Source organism: Equus caballus, chromosome 1 (assembly GCF_041296265.1).
Source record: "Equus caballus isolate H_3958 breed thoroughbred chromosome 1, TB-T2T, whole genome shotgun sequence".
Classification (NCBI taxonomy): Eukaryota; Metazoa; Chordata; class Mammalia; order Perissodactyla; family Equidae; genus Equus; species Equus caballus.
Genome location: NC_091684.1, coordinates 43,543,140 through 43,563,513, shown reverse-complemented (window position 1 = coordinate 43,563,513; position 20,374 = coordinate 43,543,140). Strand labels below are relative to the sequence as shown.

At 34.6% G+C, this 20,374-nt stretch overlaps 1 protein-coding gene across 3 annotated transcripts in view; it reads right to left on the bottom strand.

The window, feature by feature from the left end:
• Window positions 1-20,374, bottom strand: part of PRKG1 (protein kinase cGMP-dependent 1) — a 1,115,289-nt gene that overhangs the window by 192,910 nt on the left and 902,005 nt on the right. For all 3 annotated transcript variants that reach the window (XM_001917682.5, XM_070225075.1, XM_070225081.1), the window contains 2 exons: window positions 17,933-18,010; window positions 7,471-7,565 (listed from right to left, as the gene is read on the bottom strand). In XM_001917682.5, coding sequence (XP_001917717.1) covers window positions 7,471-7,565; window positions 17,933-18,010 — 173 coding nt within the window. The remainder of the gene's footprint in view (window positions 1-7,470; window positions 7,566-17,932; window positions 18,011-20,374) is intronic.

Genomic DNA, 20,374 nt, shown 5'->3' with positions numbered 1-20,374 from the left:
CTCCAGTTTCCCTACTTTTCCCAACTTACAGCTAGAATATTGGTACCATTAAAGCAATTCTGGCTCTTCTCAGTCAGTTCTGCAAAAAGAAGTTGGTCCTAAGTACTGGCAGCTTTTCAGCTTTGGACCTTAGCCACAAATCCAGGACAACATGGAAAAATATCCCACTAGACATTCTGTTACATTTTACGTATATTACCATTATAATATTCACAAGAGTAATCTTCACTAAAAACCAAATTAATTATAATCCTCACTAAAACCCAGAAAGGAACGAGATGAAACAAAAATCCTAAAAGTCTCAAGTGCTAGAAATAGAGAAGGGTCCTAGGTTAGAGAAATGAGCTAGAACTGGACAGGAGAGCTCCTGAGGGGTGAGTGAAGGAGTCTGGCTATGGTCCTACCAAACATGGAACTGGGACTGAACCCTTCATAAGGCCAGAGTCTAGAGCATTTCTACACACAAAACACAGCTTTAGAAGTAACTCTCTCTGTTGTCAAGGAGGTTTTCCCTGAGGGAAACAGAAACTCAAGCCTTGCAGGTGGGAGATCTGAATTCTTTCTATCCTATCTTTATGGTACTGGGACATCCATCTAAAGCCCATCCTTTTAGAGGCAAATATGAAACACATGAAACAGCAACATAGAGATGCTCTAATAACCTGGCAGAAGGGAATCCCTCAGTCTACCAACTCTACAGAAAATGGACATGCAGTAAAAAAAAACAAACCAATCAAAAAACCCACAAGCTGTAAGAAAGCATACAATAAGAAGGGAGAGTCAACAGATATCACAAACGTTAGAATTTGTACCCCCAAAGTGAAGATAATACAAAATTTCAAAGAATTTGATATTTTCAAAATAATTAATAAATAAAGCAAAGAAATAAAAGATAATTAAGAAACAATATAAATAATGAAAATAATAATCATAATAGTTGTTATTTATTTATTGAACACAGCATTTATCAGGCCTCATTCTAATATATATACAAGCTATATACATTATTTGACTTAGTAGTCATCTCAACCCTATGCAGCAGATACTATTATTCATATTTTATAAACTATGAATCTGAAGCATAGAGAAGTGAAGGAAAACAATATCACACATCTTATAAATGATGGAGCTTGGATTTGAACTCAGGAAGTCTCATTTCAGTGCTCACACCGCTAACTACTGTGTGTGCCAAGTAGAAATCCTAAAAATAGTTTTAAGAAATAGTCACTTGGAACCTACTTAGTGGATGGATTGAATTTAAGACTTGATACAATTGAAGGGAGAAGTAGAGAATTGCATGACGGATCTGAGAGATCCATCCTGTCCAGATTCCATTACAAATGTAGCACAGAATGATACAGAGAAAGAATATATAAACATGAAATAAGAAGGCAAGGATGGTAGGATGTGGGGATTAAACATAGAATATTAAGGTTTCCAAAATGAGAGAATAGAGAAAGGTTGGGAAAGGAAATATGCAGAGGTAATGCTGAGAATTTTCTAGAATTGAGGAAAACCACATTCTCAGAAGAAAGGAACACACAGAATCATATGAAGGAAAAACAAAATATGCCTGCACATAGGCAGATATAGTAAAAATTTAGAACATCAAAGAAAAAGAGACAGCCACCAAAGAAAATGACAGATTATCTATAAAAGAACAGTGATTTGACTGACTGTGGACTATGAATGCCAGAAGACAATGTAATAATATTTAAGATGCTGAGGGAAAATAAATTTTAACCTGGATCTCTATAGGTAACTAAATGCTCATTCATTCACGTATAGGCAAAGGCAGAAAGTATAAACAGATCATCTCTGAACGACTACTAGATAATAAGCTCAAAAGGAGCAGCTGGGTATAATAAGCAATAGCTGACAAAGTAATAGGTAAACCAAGTTGATAAACCTAAGTAAGTAGTGTCTGAAAAAATATAGTAATCATAATGACTAATATTTGAGAATTTACCAACCAGGTGGAACTATATACTAGAAAATTAGATAAAAGGTGGGTAGGAGTAATTTGAAGTTAAACGCACAAAGATCTTCCTATTATTCAAGAGACGAATAAAGCTACTGATTAACATTCCATGTTACATATACATATTACAAATTTAAATATTGATCATTAAAAGAATAGAAAAAGAAGGTAAAACTTCTAAACTAAGGGACGACCCATGCAATTCACATGACAACAGAGGGAAAAGAAAGAAAAATGATATATTGACCCAAAACAAAACAGAATGAGATTAACACGCATAAAATTTTAAACACAAATAAAACAAGCTTACATATCCTTAGGACTACATACATATACAATAAAATATAGACACATGAGCAGTGAGGATGCATATAGCCAACTTCAGGATGGTGATAGTAGGGGGAAGACATAAAAGATGCTTGAGTTGTATCTTTAATGTTTTATTTCCAAATAAGTAAATGAATAATAACCAGATTCAAATATGGCAAAATATTAAAAAGCTATATCCAGTATTTGTTATATCAGTTTATGTGCTATTATTTTTATTAATTAAAATAAAATGAGAAAGAAAACAATGCAGGTTCTTAAATGTTAATTAACTTGCTCAAGATCACAGTCCATGGGGGGAGAATCTAGAAAATATAGACATCTGATACCAAAGTCTGTTAAACTGACTTGGGTTATTCATTCTTGCACTAACAAGGAAGGGCCTGGCCTGTGGTGTAGGTGTTCAGAATGACAGGAAACAGCTGGGATCACCCCTGGAAGGAAGGGACCTGCTGCGAGTGGTCTGCTATTAAAGGCACTATTTAACAGGGTGGCCCAAGGCTGCATTTGACATTCAGGGGTTGGTTTCAGTTGTAAAGAATTCAAATCTCAAGAGATGCAGAGGCTGTGACACAAGGATACTTAGAGATGATCTAGTTCAACTGACTCAGTTTACAGATTCAGAAACGGAGACCCAAAGAAGTTAACTGACTTGTTCAAAGTGATATAATAAGTCAGTGGTTGACTCAAAATCTAATGTTATGTCAATTATACCAAGTGCTCTAAATGTTAGTTAAGAAGTAGTAGAACGTTCTTGGGAATGGGGACGGTGATATAATGGTAATGATGCCGATGATGTTGACGATGATGTTAAGGTTAATGAAGATGAAGATAATGTCAGTAGCAGTGGTGATGATGGTAGCTAACTTCTTTTTTAGCACTAATCTAAATTCTAGGTACTCACACAAATTCTTTACAAGTATCCCCTTGATTATTCCTCAGAACAACCCAAAAAATTAGGTACAATCATCATCAGATCAAAAGAAGAGGCTCTCAGAGACTCATAATTTGTAAATGACAGAGTAGGTCCCAATCCAGGCAGTCTGATGTCTGAGCTGGAATTATAATCAAATGCCAAGCTAAAGGCTCAAATGTTAGGGGAAGTAAGGAGGGGCAAATGAGAGCACAATTCCATCTCTCTCTCAGGTTCAACTTGGTCTTATATATTTCCCATTATTACAGATGCGAAGTGTGTGTTTGGGTTAGAATTTGACATCCTCTGATGCCTACATGAATTCTATATAGTTTCACATCAGATAGAGATCTTGAAGCAATGGTAAGTCAGAGTGTAGATGGATTGACTCTTGAGTTACCAGACTAAACCTGAAGTAATTTCTCCTAAACACAACTTTGGTTTTCATGTGTAAAAGGAAGGAGCACTTCTGTAAAGAGTAAAACATGTGCCCTCTCACTGGTGTGGAAACCATTATCACAGTAAAAAATAATGCTTGAGTCAAACAACACTGAACAATTTGCTTCACGTCAACCAAACAAAGTGAAAGCAATGTGACCTCAATTTTTCTAGTAATGAGATGCTGTTGGTTAATGGACATTAATAATATAGATTACAGGATGGCTAGATTTATGACTATACTGTCTCCATCCAACAAGGAAATGAGGCATGTTACTTCCAGAGGCAGAACTATATAGTGGAGTTCTGAAGTCAGGTCATTAAGGTCACATTTCAGCACTGTCATTCAATTATCTACTGTATGCTTAACCAACACTAGCATACGGCACTCTCAAACTTAAAAAGAATGTTCAAGGATTCATTTCAGGATTACCAATGTATCAATATGTTAATGATCTGCTGAACTGCCTCAGGAAAATAAAACAAAAATTCTCAGTACATATAAATTTTGTTTGTGAGAAAAAAACAATCTGAAATGCTGTGTTATATACACATAGAGTTTGCTGATTATAAAATTTTTCTTCCAAGTATAAAAAATTATATAGTTTTCAAAGAAGCTTAGCTATTACCCAAAAGACTATACAGAGTTTCCCAAAGGACTTTATATCCTAAAGTTACATAAATTTTTATGTTAGAGGGAAACAAGTGAAACAAATCAATTTGATTTGTGAAAAGTCAGAATTTCTTGGGTGAAACATTAAAATTCAAAGAAATAATCAAAAAGAAACATAGAGACACAGAGTGAAAAACAGGTTACAGACATAGGATGTCAAAACATTAAAAAGTCAAAACAAAATACAAGGAAATAATCAAGAAGCGTTAATCTAATAGATTTCCTTAATTTGAATCTAGTTTGAGAGTTTTAAAGAAGCATAGCTCTATGACAGAAATTACAAAATGCCAGCTCACAGGTCAAATCACTTGCAGAAATCTTTTACTTGTGGAGTGTCTTTTTTTAAGCCAGTTACAAAATCACATTTCATATTTTTTTTCAAAATCTATTTTTTTCTGCTTTTCTTTAAAAAAAATTCATAGCAATGAGCTGGAGCTCAGCAATTGCTGTCCTCATCACATAAAGCTTTCCAGTTTACCACCAGTTTTATTCACTTTATTTTGTTTGTTTACATAACCAGCCTGCCCCCAATAGTTAAGTGAGTTCATAACTCCTTATCCACTATTTTAAACAAATTCAAGTAATGAAAGGATCAATGGCAGAAGGGATTGCAAGATTGAACATCATTAGAGAAGTTCATTTGTTCATCCATTCATTCACTCATTTATGCAACAAATACATGTTGAGCATGTGAAAAGTGCCAGATGCTAAGCTCAAATGAGAATACAAGTATTTGGGACTTCTTTTCATTGAAAGCATATGCAGTCAGAGATCTGGATATATACCAAGATGTATGTAATAGAGTTAAGGACAAATTATTGGTGAATTTTAGGAAATGGATTGAGAAATTCCAAAAAGTGCTAACAATTTCAAGGGTCTCAAAGGATGAGGAATTTAAAGAAGAAAGGGGTGGTCAACAGTGTAAACTTGTGGCTGAGAAGTGAAGTCAAATGAAGACAGAAAAGAAAGACCATTCTATGATTTAAGTGGCAAATCACTGGTGATGTTTAAGAGGACACTTAAAGTAGATTGATAAAGGCAGGTCAAGTCGTGAGAAAATGACAGTAAAGGGTATAAGAAAGAAAGAGAGATGGGATAAGACTGGGAGTACGTGTGAAGGGAAATGGTGGGGAGATGACCAGTGAAAAGGACAGAGTAGGTGCAAAAGAGAGTTGGGCACCAGATAGTTCACAAGAACAATCATATGCTAGAATGAATTCAATCCAGATGGAATACCATTGACTTAAATTTTACTATCAAAGCAAAATTTGATACGTTTTCCATAAACCATATCCCCAAGGTCACTTAAGACACATTCTTGAAAGATGTTTTCACCATAAAAGCTTTCTTTAACTGGCATCAAAATTCAGTGACAATCAGCTACAAAAGAAAAATCTGTCAATCCTCAATTGTATTTTATTTTCTGGTGTTCCACTTGTGATCTAAATCAGAAATGATTGAAAATGTTTCTGGTTCTTGGGCTCTGTTGGAAATGACATTTTCCATACACGTATTTAATCTTGAACCAATAAAATCAGGTGGTATTACTCTCTAGATTCCTCTACCTATATAATAATCAAGGGAAAGGGAGACTAAAGTACAAATGATACGTTTCTGCACTTTATACAAGGAAGATAATGTTTATTGCATTCTTTTGTGTATCTACCTTGAACATGGTATTTCTTCCAACTTTGTCATTGGAAAAATCTAATGGCAAGTACACGCTCATCAGATAAGAATCAAATGAACTTTGTGAAAAAAAAAAAAAAACAATGTCAAATGCATTTAGTTCTGAATTTTCATAAGGTAATGTGGCCTGAGTAAAATGACTTATCATGATCTCTGTTTTATTTCTGTAGTTATGAAATAGTAAGAAAGAAATAAGACCTGTCAACTGATTGTGGCTTAAAAATAAAAACTCCCTAAACTATTTATTTACAATACTTTTAAGCAAGATGCTTATGATGCAATTTTTAAAATTATCATAATTTGAAAGGAAGCAAAACTGACTATTCCAAATATTTTTGGTATAAATTATGTCCTATTGCTGTTGCTGTCTAGTAGACAGCCCTGCACCTGGAATTTGAAACAAAAATAAATGTTTACTGGTTCTTTCTTTTTTTTTTTCCTGCTTTATCTCCCCAAATCCCCCCAGTACATAGTTGTATATCTTAGTTGCAGGTCCTTCTAGTTGTGGCATGTAGGATGCCGCCTCAATGTGACCTGATGAGCAGTGTCATGTCCATGCCCAGGATCCGAACCAGCGAAACCCTGGGCCGCTGCAGCGGAGTGCAAGAACTTAACCACTCGGCCACGGGGCCGGCCCCTATTGGTTATTTCTTATTCAAGTGGCTTATATACATACAGCACTGTACTTTGAAAAGTCTCATCTATATATACTGATAATTGAGATGTGTTGCTTATTGGAAGAGTAGAATACCCAAATATATTTTGTGATATTTGTCAGGCATTCTGTAAAATGAGTGGTACAAAGTCAATTGGGTTTTTCTTCCATAGTATATGGAAAGAAATCCCTAGTGCTTGCTTCTTGAGGTCTTAGTTTGCAAGTAGAATTTCAGTGACCTGGACCTCTATGAGTCCAGCCTTTAGAGCCCAAGCAAGCGAATCTGAATGTGCATTACCTCCACTTCCACCTCTTCCTCCATCTCATTACTTATCACCAGCGATGGCAACAACTAGCCAGAGGTGAATCTAGGAAAGCCTTCATTGCCTTCTGACCTATTATTTGTACAATCAGGGAATGTAAACAAGGATTTGAAAATTCTCAACCAATTATCTTCCTATGAGTCTGAGTGAAACTGTTGTACAAAGTAAGCTTAGCAGAGTCTTCTCCTTCTCTTTTAGAATCGTTATAGAGATTGCAGTTAAGGAACACAAAGCTGAGAAATTTTCCTATCAATATAAAGCAATTTATTACATAAGTTAACCAATCTATTCCATAGCCTATCCAAACGGATTACAAGTCCAGTTGGAAATAAATAAAAATGACCATGAAGGGTCCGTGTCTGATATTAGGAGAAGCACTAAATAAAGAGCCTATTTTGCTTGGAGCTCGATATTTAAAGTGGGAATTTATGTAGTACTCAACCAAAATCTGAAAGCATGTGATCTACTTACCCTTGCAAAGCTTTCTCTCCAAACCAATCTCCTTTTCCTAGAGTTCTAAGAAACACTGGGTCTTCACTTGGTGAGTCTTCACGAGTGACATTTACCTACAAAGAGAAACAATGAAAGTTCATATCTACCGCCTGGATGATCAAATGAACACTAATTGATAATATTAATTCCACCTGTTTTCTTAAAACTATTTTTATGAAGAAAAAGAGTACATCGTCACTAAAGGAGCCAAAGAATAATATTACTAATTCCCAAGAAAACCACAAGAAATGACCTACAAATATTTTGTTATATTTTCAAGTTGTTTTTAACAAATAATAAATTATTCAGAAGTCTGAATTTCACGTAATCCTTATCCTTATTCCCATTTCCTACCTTCCATAAGGCAATCACTATAATGAATTTAGTGAGCATTCCTCCAATCCTTTTTTATGTGCTTATATGCAAGTGTTATCAAAATAAATGAATAGTAGAATATGGTATGTATTATTCTGCAACTTACATTTTTTCTCTTAACATTGTTTTAGTTATTTATTTCATGCTGCTAGGTGGATAAATCTAGTTCATCCATTTTAAAATTTTGAGGTTTTATTGTCTTCTTCCATCCTATAAATATATTTGTTTAACCATTTCCTTGTAGATAGACATTTATATTGTTTCCATGTTTTTTGCTGCAATGCACATCTTTCTATACACCTCTACATGCCCATTGTAGTTTCTCTAGAATATGCCTATCTTTTTCCCTAAGAAAAATTTAGCCTTCATTCAAAGGCCAGTCACATTGTCATGAAGCTTCCTGCAGGTCTCTAACCAACTATAGTCCTCATGATCTTCATGCTTCATTCAGTAGGATTTCTTTTTTCAAAGATATAAAAATTACGTACATGTGTCTTTATTTTTACCATAATAAATAGTACACACTTCAAAGAAACAGGTATTTCTTTGGCATTCTCTACAATTTATAATAAGCACTCAATAAAGAGCTGTAAATTGTATAAAAAGTTTCTTTACTAAGAAGGTATCTCAGCCCATACAGGACTTGTGACTTGGGTGATAGTCCATGGAAGGCAAATAATGATGTTTTGTTGCATGAATGAAGACATGAATGCAGTAAGCTGTACCTTTGTGTTAATTCACTTCCCCCTCAAGCTCTACTAATATTCATAATATTGGCCATGTGTCATCCAGAAAAGTTAAACAGTTGAAATTCGTCTACCTAGAAAATGTAATGAAGTAGAAAAACTAATTTCTTGAGACAATGCCAGACATTTACACACATTTATAAAATACTGTGCTTCAGGTTTCTGAATTTAGAGATGGAATGTGAAAGACCAGAATTTTTATAAGTAGTAAGAAGCTCTGTGCAAAGTGGAGGGAATTCAATTATTATTCTCCAATGATCCATTTGAATGCTCCTCCATACAGTGTTTCAAAACCATGGAAATGCAGTTTTTAACACTCTTACCACTAAACTATATCATAGAGATGCTCATCTGCATACTGATGAGGCTTTTACAGATGTGGATAGAAATACACTAGTCCAGAGATTCTCAAACTTCAGTGTGTGTGGGGTGGGTTGGGGGAGCTGGATGGGGCATCTTATTTAAATAAAGGTTACTGGACTTTTATTCCTGAGGTTCTGATTGAGTGGGTCTTTGAAACTCACATTTCAAAAAGTTAATGTAGGTGATTTAGAGGCAAATGTTCTATAGACTCATCTTTGATAAACACTGATACACTGTCATATTTCTGAACCTCAATTTTCTCATGTGCACAGCGAGGCAATTCAACAAAATTATTCCTGTCAGTCCTCCTGGCTGTTTAAAAAAGTCATGGACTAAGGGGTAATATACTGTAAGTTAAGCTCATTAGTTCAAAATTAGATATAAGGACACATTATATAACTGTACACTTGCCATTTGGTTAATTTAAAAAAAATTAGAAATTCAAAATGGTAGATTTACGCAAGCCATGGAGAAATTTCTAGGGACTTTGAAATGTTCTTTTAAAAGATGGTACTGAAATGCAGTAATAGAGACATAGAAAGTGGGCCACCTACAGAACAAACCACTTTCTGCTTACATGATAAATGGGAGGAAAAACCTAGCTGGATAATCCATATACGTGAAAAGATAAGCAGCTCAAAGAGCAAGAATAAAAGCTTTCCTTTAAAGCTGTAATTTCCACACTTTTTCTTTGTATATATAATGAATTATTCTAAATATGCACAGACACAAGTCGTGGACATTTGCATTTAATTCTGAAAAGATTTCAGGGTAGGGAAAGTAAAATACACAGAGACAGCCTCTCTAACCTTGGCCTGTGTACATAATCTTTTCAGCTAAACCACAAAGCACTTTATGATCCACAATGTTGTGCAAGGAACTTTCTAGAGAGTCTTAAAGATAATATTTAGTCTGTTGGAACCCATGTTACCTGCCACCTTGTCCAAAAAATGGAAGTGTTATCTCCTTGTGTGCGTGTGTGAACAAATGAGAAAATCTATGAAAAGTATCCTTGTAATAGTAAGTGCCCCAAAATTTGGTTGCTTTTTCCCTATTTTTTCTCCTCCTATTTCTCTCACTTCCTATTTCAGAAATTCCATGGATTTGACTATAAAATATCCCACATCACTACTATTGCTCTTTTATTGTTGCCATAAAATGCTATTTAGAGAATTAACTACTTTTAGTTCTAGATAGATAAAAGAGAATGTGTATTTTTATGTTTGTTTTACTTATACATATTATTTTTTCTGAGACATGTATAGTCTTGTAATTTAAAAAACAAACTTTTTAAAAACTACATATAATTTTTTAAATTAAGAATCAAGATAGGGGGTCGGCCCGTGGCCAAGTGGTTAAGTTCGCACACTCCACTTAGGGGGTCCAGGGTTTCGCTGGTTCGGATCCTGGGCACGGACATGGCACCGCTCATCAAGCCATGCTGAGGTGGCATCCCACATGCCACAACCAGAAGGACCCACAACTAAGAATGTACAACTATGTACTGGGAGGCTTTGGGGAGAAAAAGGAAAAATAAAATCTTTTTAAAAAAAAGAATCAAGATAGAAATTAGATATTTTCAATGGAACACTTAAAATTAATCTTTAATACCAAAATCTTCGACAAACAATATCCATGTGCTCAACCAACATGTTTAACCAAAAATAATGCAAAAACAAAATGAAGTGTTGTAGTACAGATTCAACAGGTTTGATAAGCAAGTAATGTTTCTTGTAAGGAAATATGGGATTTATAGATCTGAAGGGCAGACTCAGCTAGAGAATAAGGGTAGTCAAGTAAGCATTTTCCTACTTGTGTGATTAATAGATTAAAAAACTGACTAGTCCCCAAATCAAATCAGCTCCCTTTACAAACAATGTTCTGTAAATGTAGCTCAAAAACTGGTCCCGTTATTCCAAAACCAAAATGTCTACCAATGCAGGACACTTTTAGGAGCTGTATCTGAAAGTTTGGGAAATGTACAGAGAAAAAATGGTTGGTCTGAGCTTGAAGTTTGCCTGCATTCTTTGAATCTTTAGTTAAATTCAGTGTGGGCCAAGATCTATGATTTCTGTGAGCCTGATTCAATGACTAAACCTTCTGTGTAACACAGGACTAAATTAGAAAACCTCTCTACCACGAGTCCCACCTTCTTCCCCTAAAACGTCTATGGTGAATTTTCTTTTCATGATTCTCTTTCTAATGTTTGTAATTTAATGTGTGTGCACACATGCACTCACACACACACCTCGTTTTATGCATAAATACCATAGATTTACCTGGTTTTGAACTTTATATAAATCATATCATACCATACATATTCTTCTGCAACTTTTTTTGTCCTAAGGAAGATTAGCCCCAAGCATCTGTGCTAATCTTCCTCTATTTTATATGTGGGTTGCCACCACAGTGCAGCCAATGAATGGTATAGGTCCACGCCCAGGATCCAAACTCATGAAGCAGAATGTGCCGAACCCAACCACTGTGCCATGGGGCTGGCCCTTGCAACTTGTTTCTTTTGATCAGCATTATGTTTGAGATTTATCAAATTCATCCATGTTAATATACAAAGCTGTAGCTCATTTCCTCTGTTTGCATATTATCTTATTATATGACTACTACATAATTTATTAATTCTCCTGTAGATATAAATATGGGTTTCTTCCAGGTTTATTTTTGTTATATTTTGGTTTTGTTGTGTTATCAACAACATTAGTATGAACATTTTTGTACATGTTTTCTGGTGCCCATGGGTAAGAGTTTCACTAGAATCAATCCTTACGAATGAAGAACAAGGTTATAAAGTATACACATCTCCAATTTTGCTAGTATTGACTCACTCTTGATACAAAGAAGTCATACCATATTACATCAGTGGACAAAAGTTCATATTGTACCATATTGTCATCAACATTTGATATTGTCAGTTTTTGATTTTTGCCAAGGTAGGTAGGTATCAATGGCAATTTCTGGATTATTAGTGGAGGTAGAGCATTTTTCATATTATTTTATGAGCCACTTGCATTTCTTTTTTGTGATGTGTCTTACCAAGTTCTTTGACTATTTTTCTATTGGATTGATTCGTGTTATTTTTTTCATTGACTCATATGACTGTGGTTTGTCCTTTTACTATCTCTATGATGTCCTGCCAAAGTTATTAATTTTTATGTAATCACTTTTAACTATGTTATTATTATTTGTACTTATGTTTAAGAATCCTTTCCTATCCCAAGATGATAGAGTATTCTCCTAAATGTCTTTTGATTTTTTTCCCCAATTTTCCTCTTACATTTAGGTCTGGAATTGACCTAAATTCCAGTGTGTATGGTATAAGGTCAGGATCGAGTTTTATGTATTTCCCTAAGAATAACCAATTGTTTTGGTATCTGTATTGCCAATGTTGTCCTAAATCAAGTTTCCATATAGTTATGGATCTTTATCTGAGCTCACTATTCTCTTATTCTGATATAATTATCTAGTTCTTAGCAAAAATAAGGCCACATTGTCATTACCTTAACCTTATAATAAGTCTTGATATCTACTAAAGTAATTCTCCCCAATATACTCTTCTCCTTTTCAAATATTTTGGCCATTTTGGTCTTTTACTCTGCATTCTAGTGTCTTTAAATAAAGTTTTCTTTTCAAACACTTGAACATTTTTTGTTAGTTATATTCCTAGATACTTGATTTTGGAAATTTTTTTAAATTATATTTTTAACTGAATTTACTGGTGTTTAGAAACATAGGTAGTTTTTTTTTTTTTAATGATTATACAGTAAAATTGACTTTTTTCTTTCCTTGGTAGGTAGTTCTACGAATTTAAATACATTTATAGATGTGTCTAACTTCCACCACAATTTAATATAGAACAATTCCATCAGCTCAAGAAACTCCCTCATGCTATCTGTTCATAGTCACATACTACCCCAAATCTTACTTGTAGAAACTGATGGTCTGTTCTGCATCATATTAATTTTATTTTTTTGAGAATGTCATGTAAATAAAATAAAATAACTTTTATGACTGGATTTTTTTTCACTCATAATGTCTTTGAGATTCATTCAAATTGTTGCATGACATAAAAGTTTATTCTTTTTATTGCTCAGTAGTGCTCAATTGAATAAATGTACCACAGTTTGTTTATCCACTTATCCATTGAAGGACAGTGCCAGTTGGGGACAATTATGAATAGAGCTGCTATAAACACTGATGCACAGTATTTTTGTCCGAACCGTGTTTTCATTTCTCTAGAATAAATTCCAAGAAGTATAATTACTAGATCATATAGTAAAACTTTAACTCTATAAACTGCCAAATCATTTTTCAGAATGGCTTTATCATTTTTGCATCCCAGTAGCCATGTATGAGAGTTTCACTTGCTCTATATCCTCACCAGCACTTGGTATTGTCAGTTTATATATTTTCTCATTTTACTCACTCTATTAAGCATGCAATGGTATCTCATGGTTTTAATTTGCAGTTCCCTAATGGCTAATGATGTTAAATATCTTTTCATGTGCTCATTTGCCATTCTTATATCTACTTTGTTGAAATGTCTATTCAAGTCCTTTGTCCATTTTTTTAAATTGGATAGTTGGTTTTTTCAAATTGATTTTTGGATGTTCTTCAGTTAGGCTCAACACATACAAACCCTTTGCCAGATTTGTGATTTGCAAATATTCTTACCAGTTTGTAGTTTGTCTTTTCATTCTCTTCCTAGTGTCTTTCACAGAGAAAAGTTTGTAATTATGATAATGCCCAATTTACCTTTTTTTTTTTTCTTTTGTTGATTGTCCTTTTGGTATCATATCTAGGTAGTTTTGACCAAACCCTAAGTCATGAAGATTTTCTTCTAAAAGTTTTACATTGTATTTTAAAATCTATTATCAATTCTTATTTAATTTTTAAATAAAGTATGACGTTTAAAAGGCCAAGATTCAATTTTTTGGCTATGGATGACCAATCGTTTCAACCCCGTTTGTTGAAAAGACTTCCCTTTCTCCATTGATTGCCTTCAGTCGTTGATTGTTCTGTCTGTCACCATTAAGTATGATGTTAGTTGTAGGCCTTTTGTCGATATCATTTAGTAGTTTGGGGAAGTTCCCTTATATTCCCAATTTGCTGAGAGGTTTTATTATGAATTAAGTATTTGTCAAATGCTTTCTTTGCCTCAATTGATATAATGATGTGATTTTTCTTCTTTAGACTGTTAATACTGTAGATGTCTCTGAATAATTCAACTTTTTGAAATATTAATTTATAGTAAATTGTCTAGTTCTGCAATGTCCAAAACGGTCACCATTAGCTGCATGTAACTATTCAGCTATTGCAATGTGGCTACTGCTACTGAGAAGCTGAATACTTCATTTAAGTTAGTTTTAGTTTAGATAGTGAATGGGACTAATGGCTATTGTTTTGGGCTGTGAAGACAGGGAACAGTTCCATCAACTAAGAAAAAACCACTGAACAATGCTGATCTAGCTAAGCTCTTATTAATTTTAATAACTTATCTATCAACATAAAAAACTCAAAAGAAACTGAAATCATACCATTTGTAAAGAATTACTGTTTTATTTATTCATTTCCAAACATAAATTTTCCTTGACTTACTGCAATGGTTGGGATGTCTAGTTCTACACTAACAGAAGGGGGAATACTGTGCATCTTTATCTTGCTCTTGATCTAGAAAGAAATGCTTCTCATGTTTTACTTTTATGTATACTTAGATATATGTGTACATATACAAACAAAGTTTACATAAGACAACGCATTCCATATTCAACAACACTGAACACTGCGTCAAGCCGATTTGTTTAACCAACATGTTTAAGGACTTGTTAACTCTAAGCAAAGCCATGTGGTTTTAAATGGCATTTAATGGACAAGAATTTTTGGGTCACACTTTTTTCTAATGGTAGCATAAAAGTATATTGAATAGAATCAAATAATCAAATTGCACTTGAATTATTATTGGAACTCTGAAATTTCGTCTACCAATCCTGTTCAATTTTGGTTCAACTTATTTATGGAGAGTTTATTTTTCAATGCAATGCAACTGTAGGGACATATGCATAAAGTTTTATCAGAGATATTTTTCACACTCAATTGTGGATCCTTTGGCGCTTTATAGTTCACTGTTGGGGGAAAAAGTCATGTTGCTGTGCAGTTGGAATGGACGGAATAAAGTACAGAAAACTAACTCAGCTTCCACTTGGGGCAGTACCAGGGACTCTAGACGTCAGCACAGCATTGTGCCTCACGTTTTAGGAAAATCAATTTATGTAGCTTTAATGGGGGGAAATTAATATTTCAAAGTTTATTTTATAAATTTTTTCTCTTTGTGTGGATGTGCTTTATGGAAGGATAAAAACTGTTTTACACTTAAACAGATGGACTCGAACAGGGGAAATCCATTTGTAGTTCTACAGTCCCCTGTTGGATGTCTCTCTCTCTCTCACACACAATATTTTCTAAGGAAAAGCCAGTTTGGCGGTAACAAGGAAAATATCTTTGCCAGGGTTATCCTTTATAAATTTTTTAAATGCATGTGAAAACAAATTTCCATCTTCTACCTAAAACAAAACATATAATCCTAGAAAATTTTAGTTCTACAACTTACTTGCCTGCTGACCTGAAGCTACTCTCATTACTCTTCTTTCCTTCTATTCCTTCCCATTGCGACTTAAGCATGCTCATCTGCTTCTTAAAACTTAATGTAGTGATTCCAATGCATTAATATTAGAATTAATAAAGTTAATGTACTAATATATCATATATTAATTATTAGATAACTAATATAATTAATATAATAGGTTAGGGGGCCAGCCTGAGGGATAATGGTTAAGTTCAGTACACCCTACTTCTGTGGCCCAGGTTTGTGGGTTTGGATCCTAGGCAGGGACCTACACCACTTGTCAGTCACGCTGTGGCATTGACCCACATATAAACTAGAGGAAGATGGGCACAGATCTTAGCTCAGTTCTAATGTTCCTCAAGCTAAAAAATAGGAAGAGTGGCAACAGATGTTAGCTCAGGGCTAATCTTCCTCAGCAACAAAACAAACAAACAAACAAAAAATTGGTTAGGAAAAATGGCTTAAAAAATTTTTCTGAATGTGTGAAAAGTGTCTAAGATAGTCTTACTATTTCTTTCCCAGAATGCCCTCAGTGCTATGAAATATCACCAAAGGTGAGATTCCTGTGGCACAATTTCCACGCTCTTTCTATTTATACATATTATGGAACTCATAAAAAAGCACCACTAATGCACCTGTCTTCAGCTGCAACTGGTTAGAAACCACAGCTTCTTTTAGGCAGTGCTGGGAATTTGCAGTAATAGTCACAAAAACCTGTTGGAAATTCATCTCAATAGATAAACACATCATCCAATGATAGCAAAGAACTAGTAACGGAATAAAGAAAAGATAAATCCAGACCATCAGCACAAAAAGTCCCCCTGTGACCCATAGAATCATTTCTATCTATGAGGATTCTCAATTTTCCATGATTCTCTAGTCAGCGTTAAGAAATAAGACAGTAAATGGTTAGTCTCATAATTTATATGAAAAACACAAAATGTTGACATTTCTTATCCTCTAACATTGGAAAATACAAGATACAACTTTAACCATAACTGTGGTCACACATGTCATTTCATGATGGTGCCTTTTAAGAAGCTGGTCCCTGACATCTATTTCTATCCCAAGCTTTCTGCTATCACTCAAAAGAATAGGTACGACAAAAATACAAATATAGTTTTCTTCACCTTATTATGACATGCCAATGGTGTAAAACATTGACAAATGCCCATTCTAGATTCAAGATTAGTCCGAAGAGGATTATCTAAAATGTGATCCAACAAGATTTGTAATCTTTCACATATCCTGTCCACTGTGGCTCAGTAAATCTCTCTCTTTCCTATTTTGATATGAGCCATAATATACTGGAGTCAGTCATATTTGTTAAATTAGAAGAAATAAATTTGACTTACTTTTTTAAAGTGACACATAAAAATGGAAACTGTCATATAAATCCCCTCTCACTTGCATTTCCTTTCCCATGTCTTCCTATATTTAATACATATAAATTATTTTTAAGGATCATTAATGATAAAACAAAATAAGTTCAAATCATAGGTTACAGTGACTGAAACTAATGAAACATGATCATGACTTTGTTGAAAGAAATACAAGACATTTTTACAATATAATATTAGGATATTAATTTATATAAGTCCCTATTTTCTAATTCACTTAATTTCTTATTTAGTTTTTAAATAAAAATTATAATAGATTCAAAATATTGGAAAATTTAAAAATATAATAAAGAATAAATTATGATTTTTTTCATTCATATCTCTTGTCTACCTCATATTTATCCCTTCCCCCATAATTTACCATTTCTACAAGTTTCTTAGTATTCATTCAATATTTCTCTATGAAGATACAATAAAATACGAATATATTTATATCCTTATTGCCTTCAGAATGTTAAGCATCTTGCCTACAGATACTAAAACTGGTAAGTTTCCTAGCTGGGTTCAAACTTGTACCATCTGATTTCAAAGCCCAGATGTTTCATTAGAGCAATAATACTGCTCCAAATGGCTGAATGATTTTTTTTTTCCTGTTGAGGATTTTTCAAGTGACCTCAGTCTTTTCTTTTTCAATTATATAGTTTTAATGACAGAAATCTTTCCATTTATGCAGGCATAGCAGCGGCATCTAGCATCATGATTGTTATATTATAGCACACAGGCTATTTCCTGGTCTTTGAAGTTATACTTCTTCTTCCTCCTGCATCATTTGGGGACATCCACTCTCAACTATTTCTCTATCAGTTTCAGAAGATGGGAAAACTCATCCACCTCAAGACCCTGCACATGTGCTCCTCCAGGTGTCACTGAGGACCCCCAGCTCCCTCTCTTGTGCATCATTCTCTTGTGCTACTAGAGCTTACCTTTCCTTTGCTGATGATAAAGAAGGTGTCCCCTCTGGCACCTTGCCTGATGATATATTCCCCATTTTCATAGTGGGTCTGAAAAATAGAAACAGCAGTAGAAAAAACATTAAGAAAGGAGCAATTTACCAAAAAGCTCCACCTCTTTAAATATCTGCTCCCAAGGAATGCATTCGTCTACATGGAGTTTTACCCAAACCTAGAATCCATCATGATTTAAAAATGAATAATAGTCAATGAACACAATAATTACAAAGAAATCATTTCTCTCATGCTCATTTCTAAAACTATTTTGTTAAAGTCATTTTTCCGGGTGATTATATTCACATCTTTAAATTCATTCATTTTAATAGTTTGATGAAAATATTCTTTTCTCCTATTAACTGAGCATGAAATAAAACAGCAGAACTGCTAATTAAACTGGTCTTTCTGTATTATTTTATTTGTCATTCTCATTTGTTTTTGTTATTTTCTTTTATCTTTTTAGATTGGCCCTGGGCTAACATCTATTGCCAGGCTTCCTCTTTAATTTTTTTCCCCAAAGCCCCAGCACATAGTTGTACATCCTAGTTGTAAGTCATTCTAGTTCTTCTATGTGGGATGCCACCACAGCATGGCTTGATGAGTGGTTCTAGGTCCTCGTCCAGGATCCAAACCTGTGAACCCCAGGCTGCTGAAGCAGAGTGTGAGAACTTAACCACTCAGCCACGGGGCCAGCCCCTGGTATTTTCTTAATGATAGTAGTTTTTTTTTTCCTGAAAAATTACTGTGGCATCTAAAGATCTTCATTTTGAACCCTGGGTTACTTCTAGGGTAGGAGAGATGGCCCTAATTACTTTTTAAGGCACTGCTCCATGCCTTAACGTCCTTCCTTCAGCAGTTTAGATTTGGCCCTGTCAAACAGAATGTTTTAACTTTATGCACTGAATTCTGGTCCAGTATCTGTGAGCTTGTAAACTACCAAATGAGGAGCAAGGTAAGGCTGTAAGAGGATGATCATAGTCAGTGTGCCAGTATTCTGACTCGGATACAATCACCAGGTCCATTCCAGCGTGAAGATTACCCCTGCAATGAATGCAAGTAATTTCTATAAGATGAGGTGAGAGAGAGTATATTGCCGGGTCAGGAGATACGACAGAAAAATGAGAACTGTGCCATCTGGCCCTATCCTTCTCTGCAGCTTAGCAAGGGAGCCACATTTTGGAAAAGAAAATATTACTTTGCACACTGCTTAGGAAACAGATTTCACGGTTTGCATGCAATATTCATCAGGCCAATGGCTGTGATTTGTACTTATACTTCAATGCCATGTTTCTTAGCATTTTAGTCTATTCACTCTTAAAATTGCCTTTCATTAATACTTTATGTTTAGAATAGCTGTAATTTTTTTTCTGTCTAGAAAATTAACATACTATCTAATCTATTGCTTTTTTTTAAATCAAAAGTAACCATTTTCTTAGTAATTTTTAAAAATAGGATTAGAGAATGTACGTTCTTCAACTGATTTATTTCATTTAGCAAGATAGCTATGTTTCCTTTTTCCATCTTGCTTCTTCGGAATGGAGAGATCTTTACAACATGCAGACTTGAAAAACAAAATCACAATTGTTTCATTTCGTGTATCAATTCAACACACATTTCTGAGTCCCTGTGAGTCAGGCCTGGTTATTAATGATACATGAATGAGTCAGACAAGACTCTCATTGCAGCACCATCCAGCAGATCTTTCTCTGACGGTGGCAATGTTCTACAGCTACGTCGTTGCCTTGTCCAATACAGTCGCCTTGAGCCACACGTGGCTACTGAGCAGTTGAAATGTGGCCAGTATGACTGAGAAAATAAATTTTTAAATGTATTTAATTTTATTTAATTTAAACTTAAATACTCACTCATGGTTAGTTGCTACTGTTTTGGAGAGCACGGTAGTAGCTATTGCTGACCAGGGAAGAATTACAATCTGTAGCAGTAGGGGAGGGGAAGGGTGGAACGTCTTTCCCACTCTTGATGTTTCTTTCTATGTGAATGGAGCTCAGTTAGTAAAACTCAGGACCTCTCTTATCCCCTTTCCTCACTCTATACCAGAGGAGACAGTGGAACTTACTGGATTGGTACATTCGGAAGTAATCAGCTAGGTACTCTCATCTTAACCTTTCATCTCTTCCTGGTGGGAGGGAGCTCCCCAGGGAGAGCTGACATTCTCTACTGCTTCTTTGAAGTTGCCCTTGTCTGAGTGTCTGTGACAGGACAGGTAAGTTTGCCCAAATAAAGGATTCAGTCTTGGAAGTCTATTTGGTTCTCAAATCTAAGCTACATCCTTTAGCCTTGATTTTATTAGTAACAATGGTAATATTTGTTTGTTTTGTTTTTTGGCAAGGAAGAGTGGCCCTGAGCTAACATCTGTGCCTGTCTTCCTCTACTTTGTACGTGAGATGCCTCCACAGC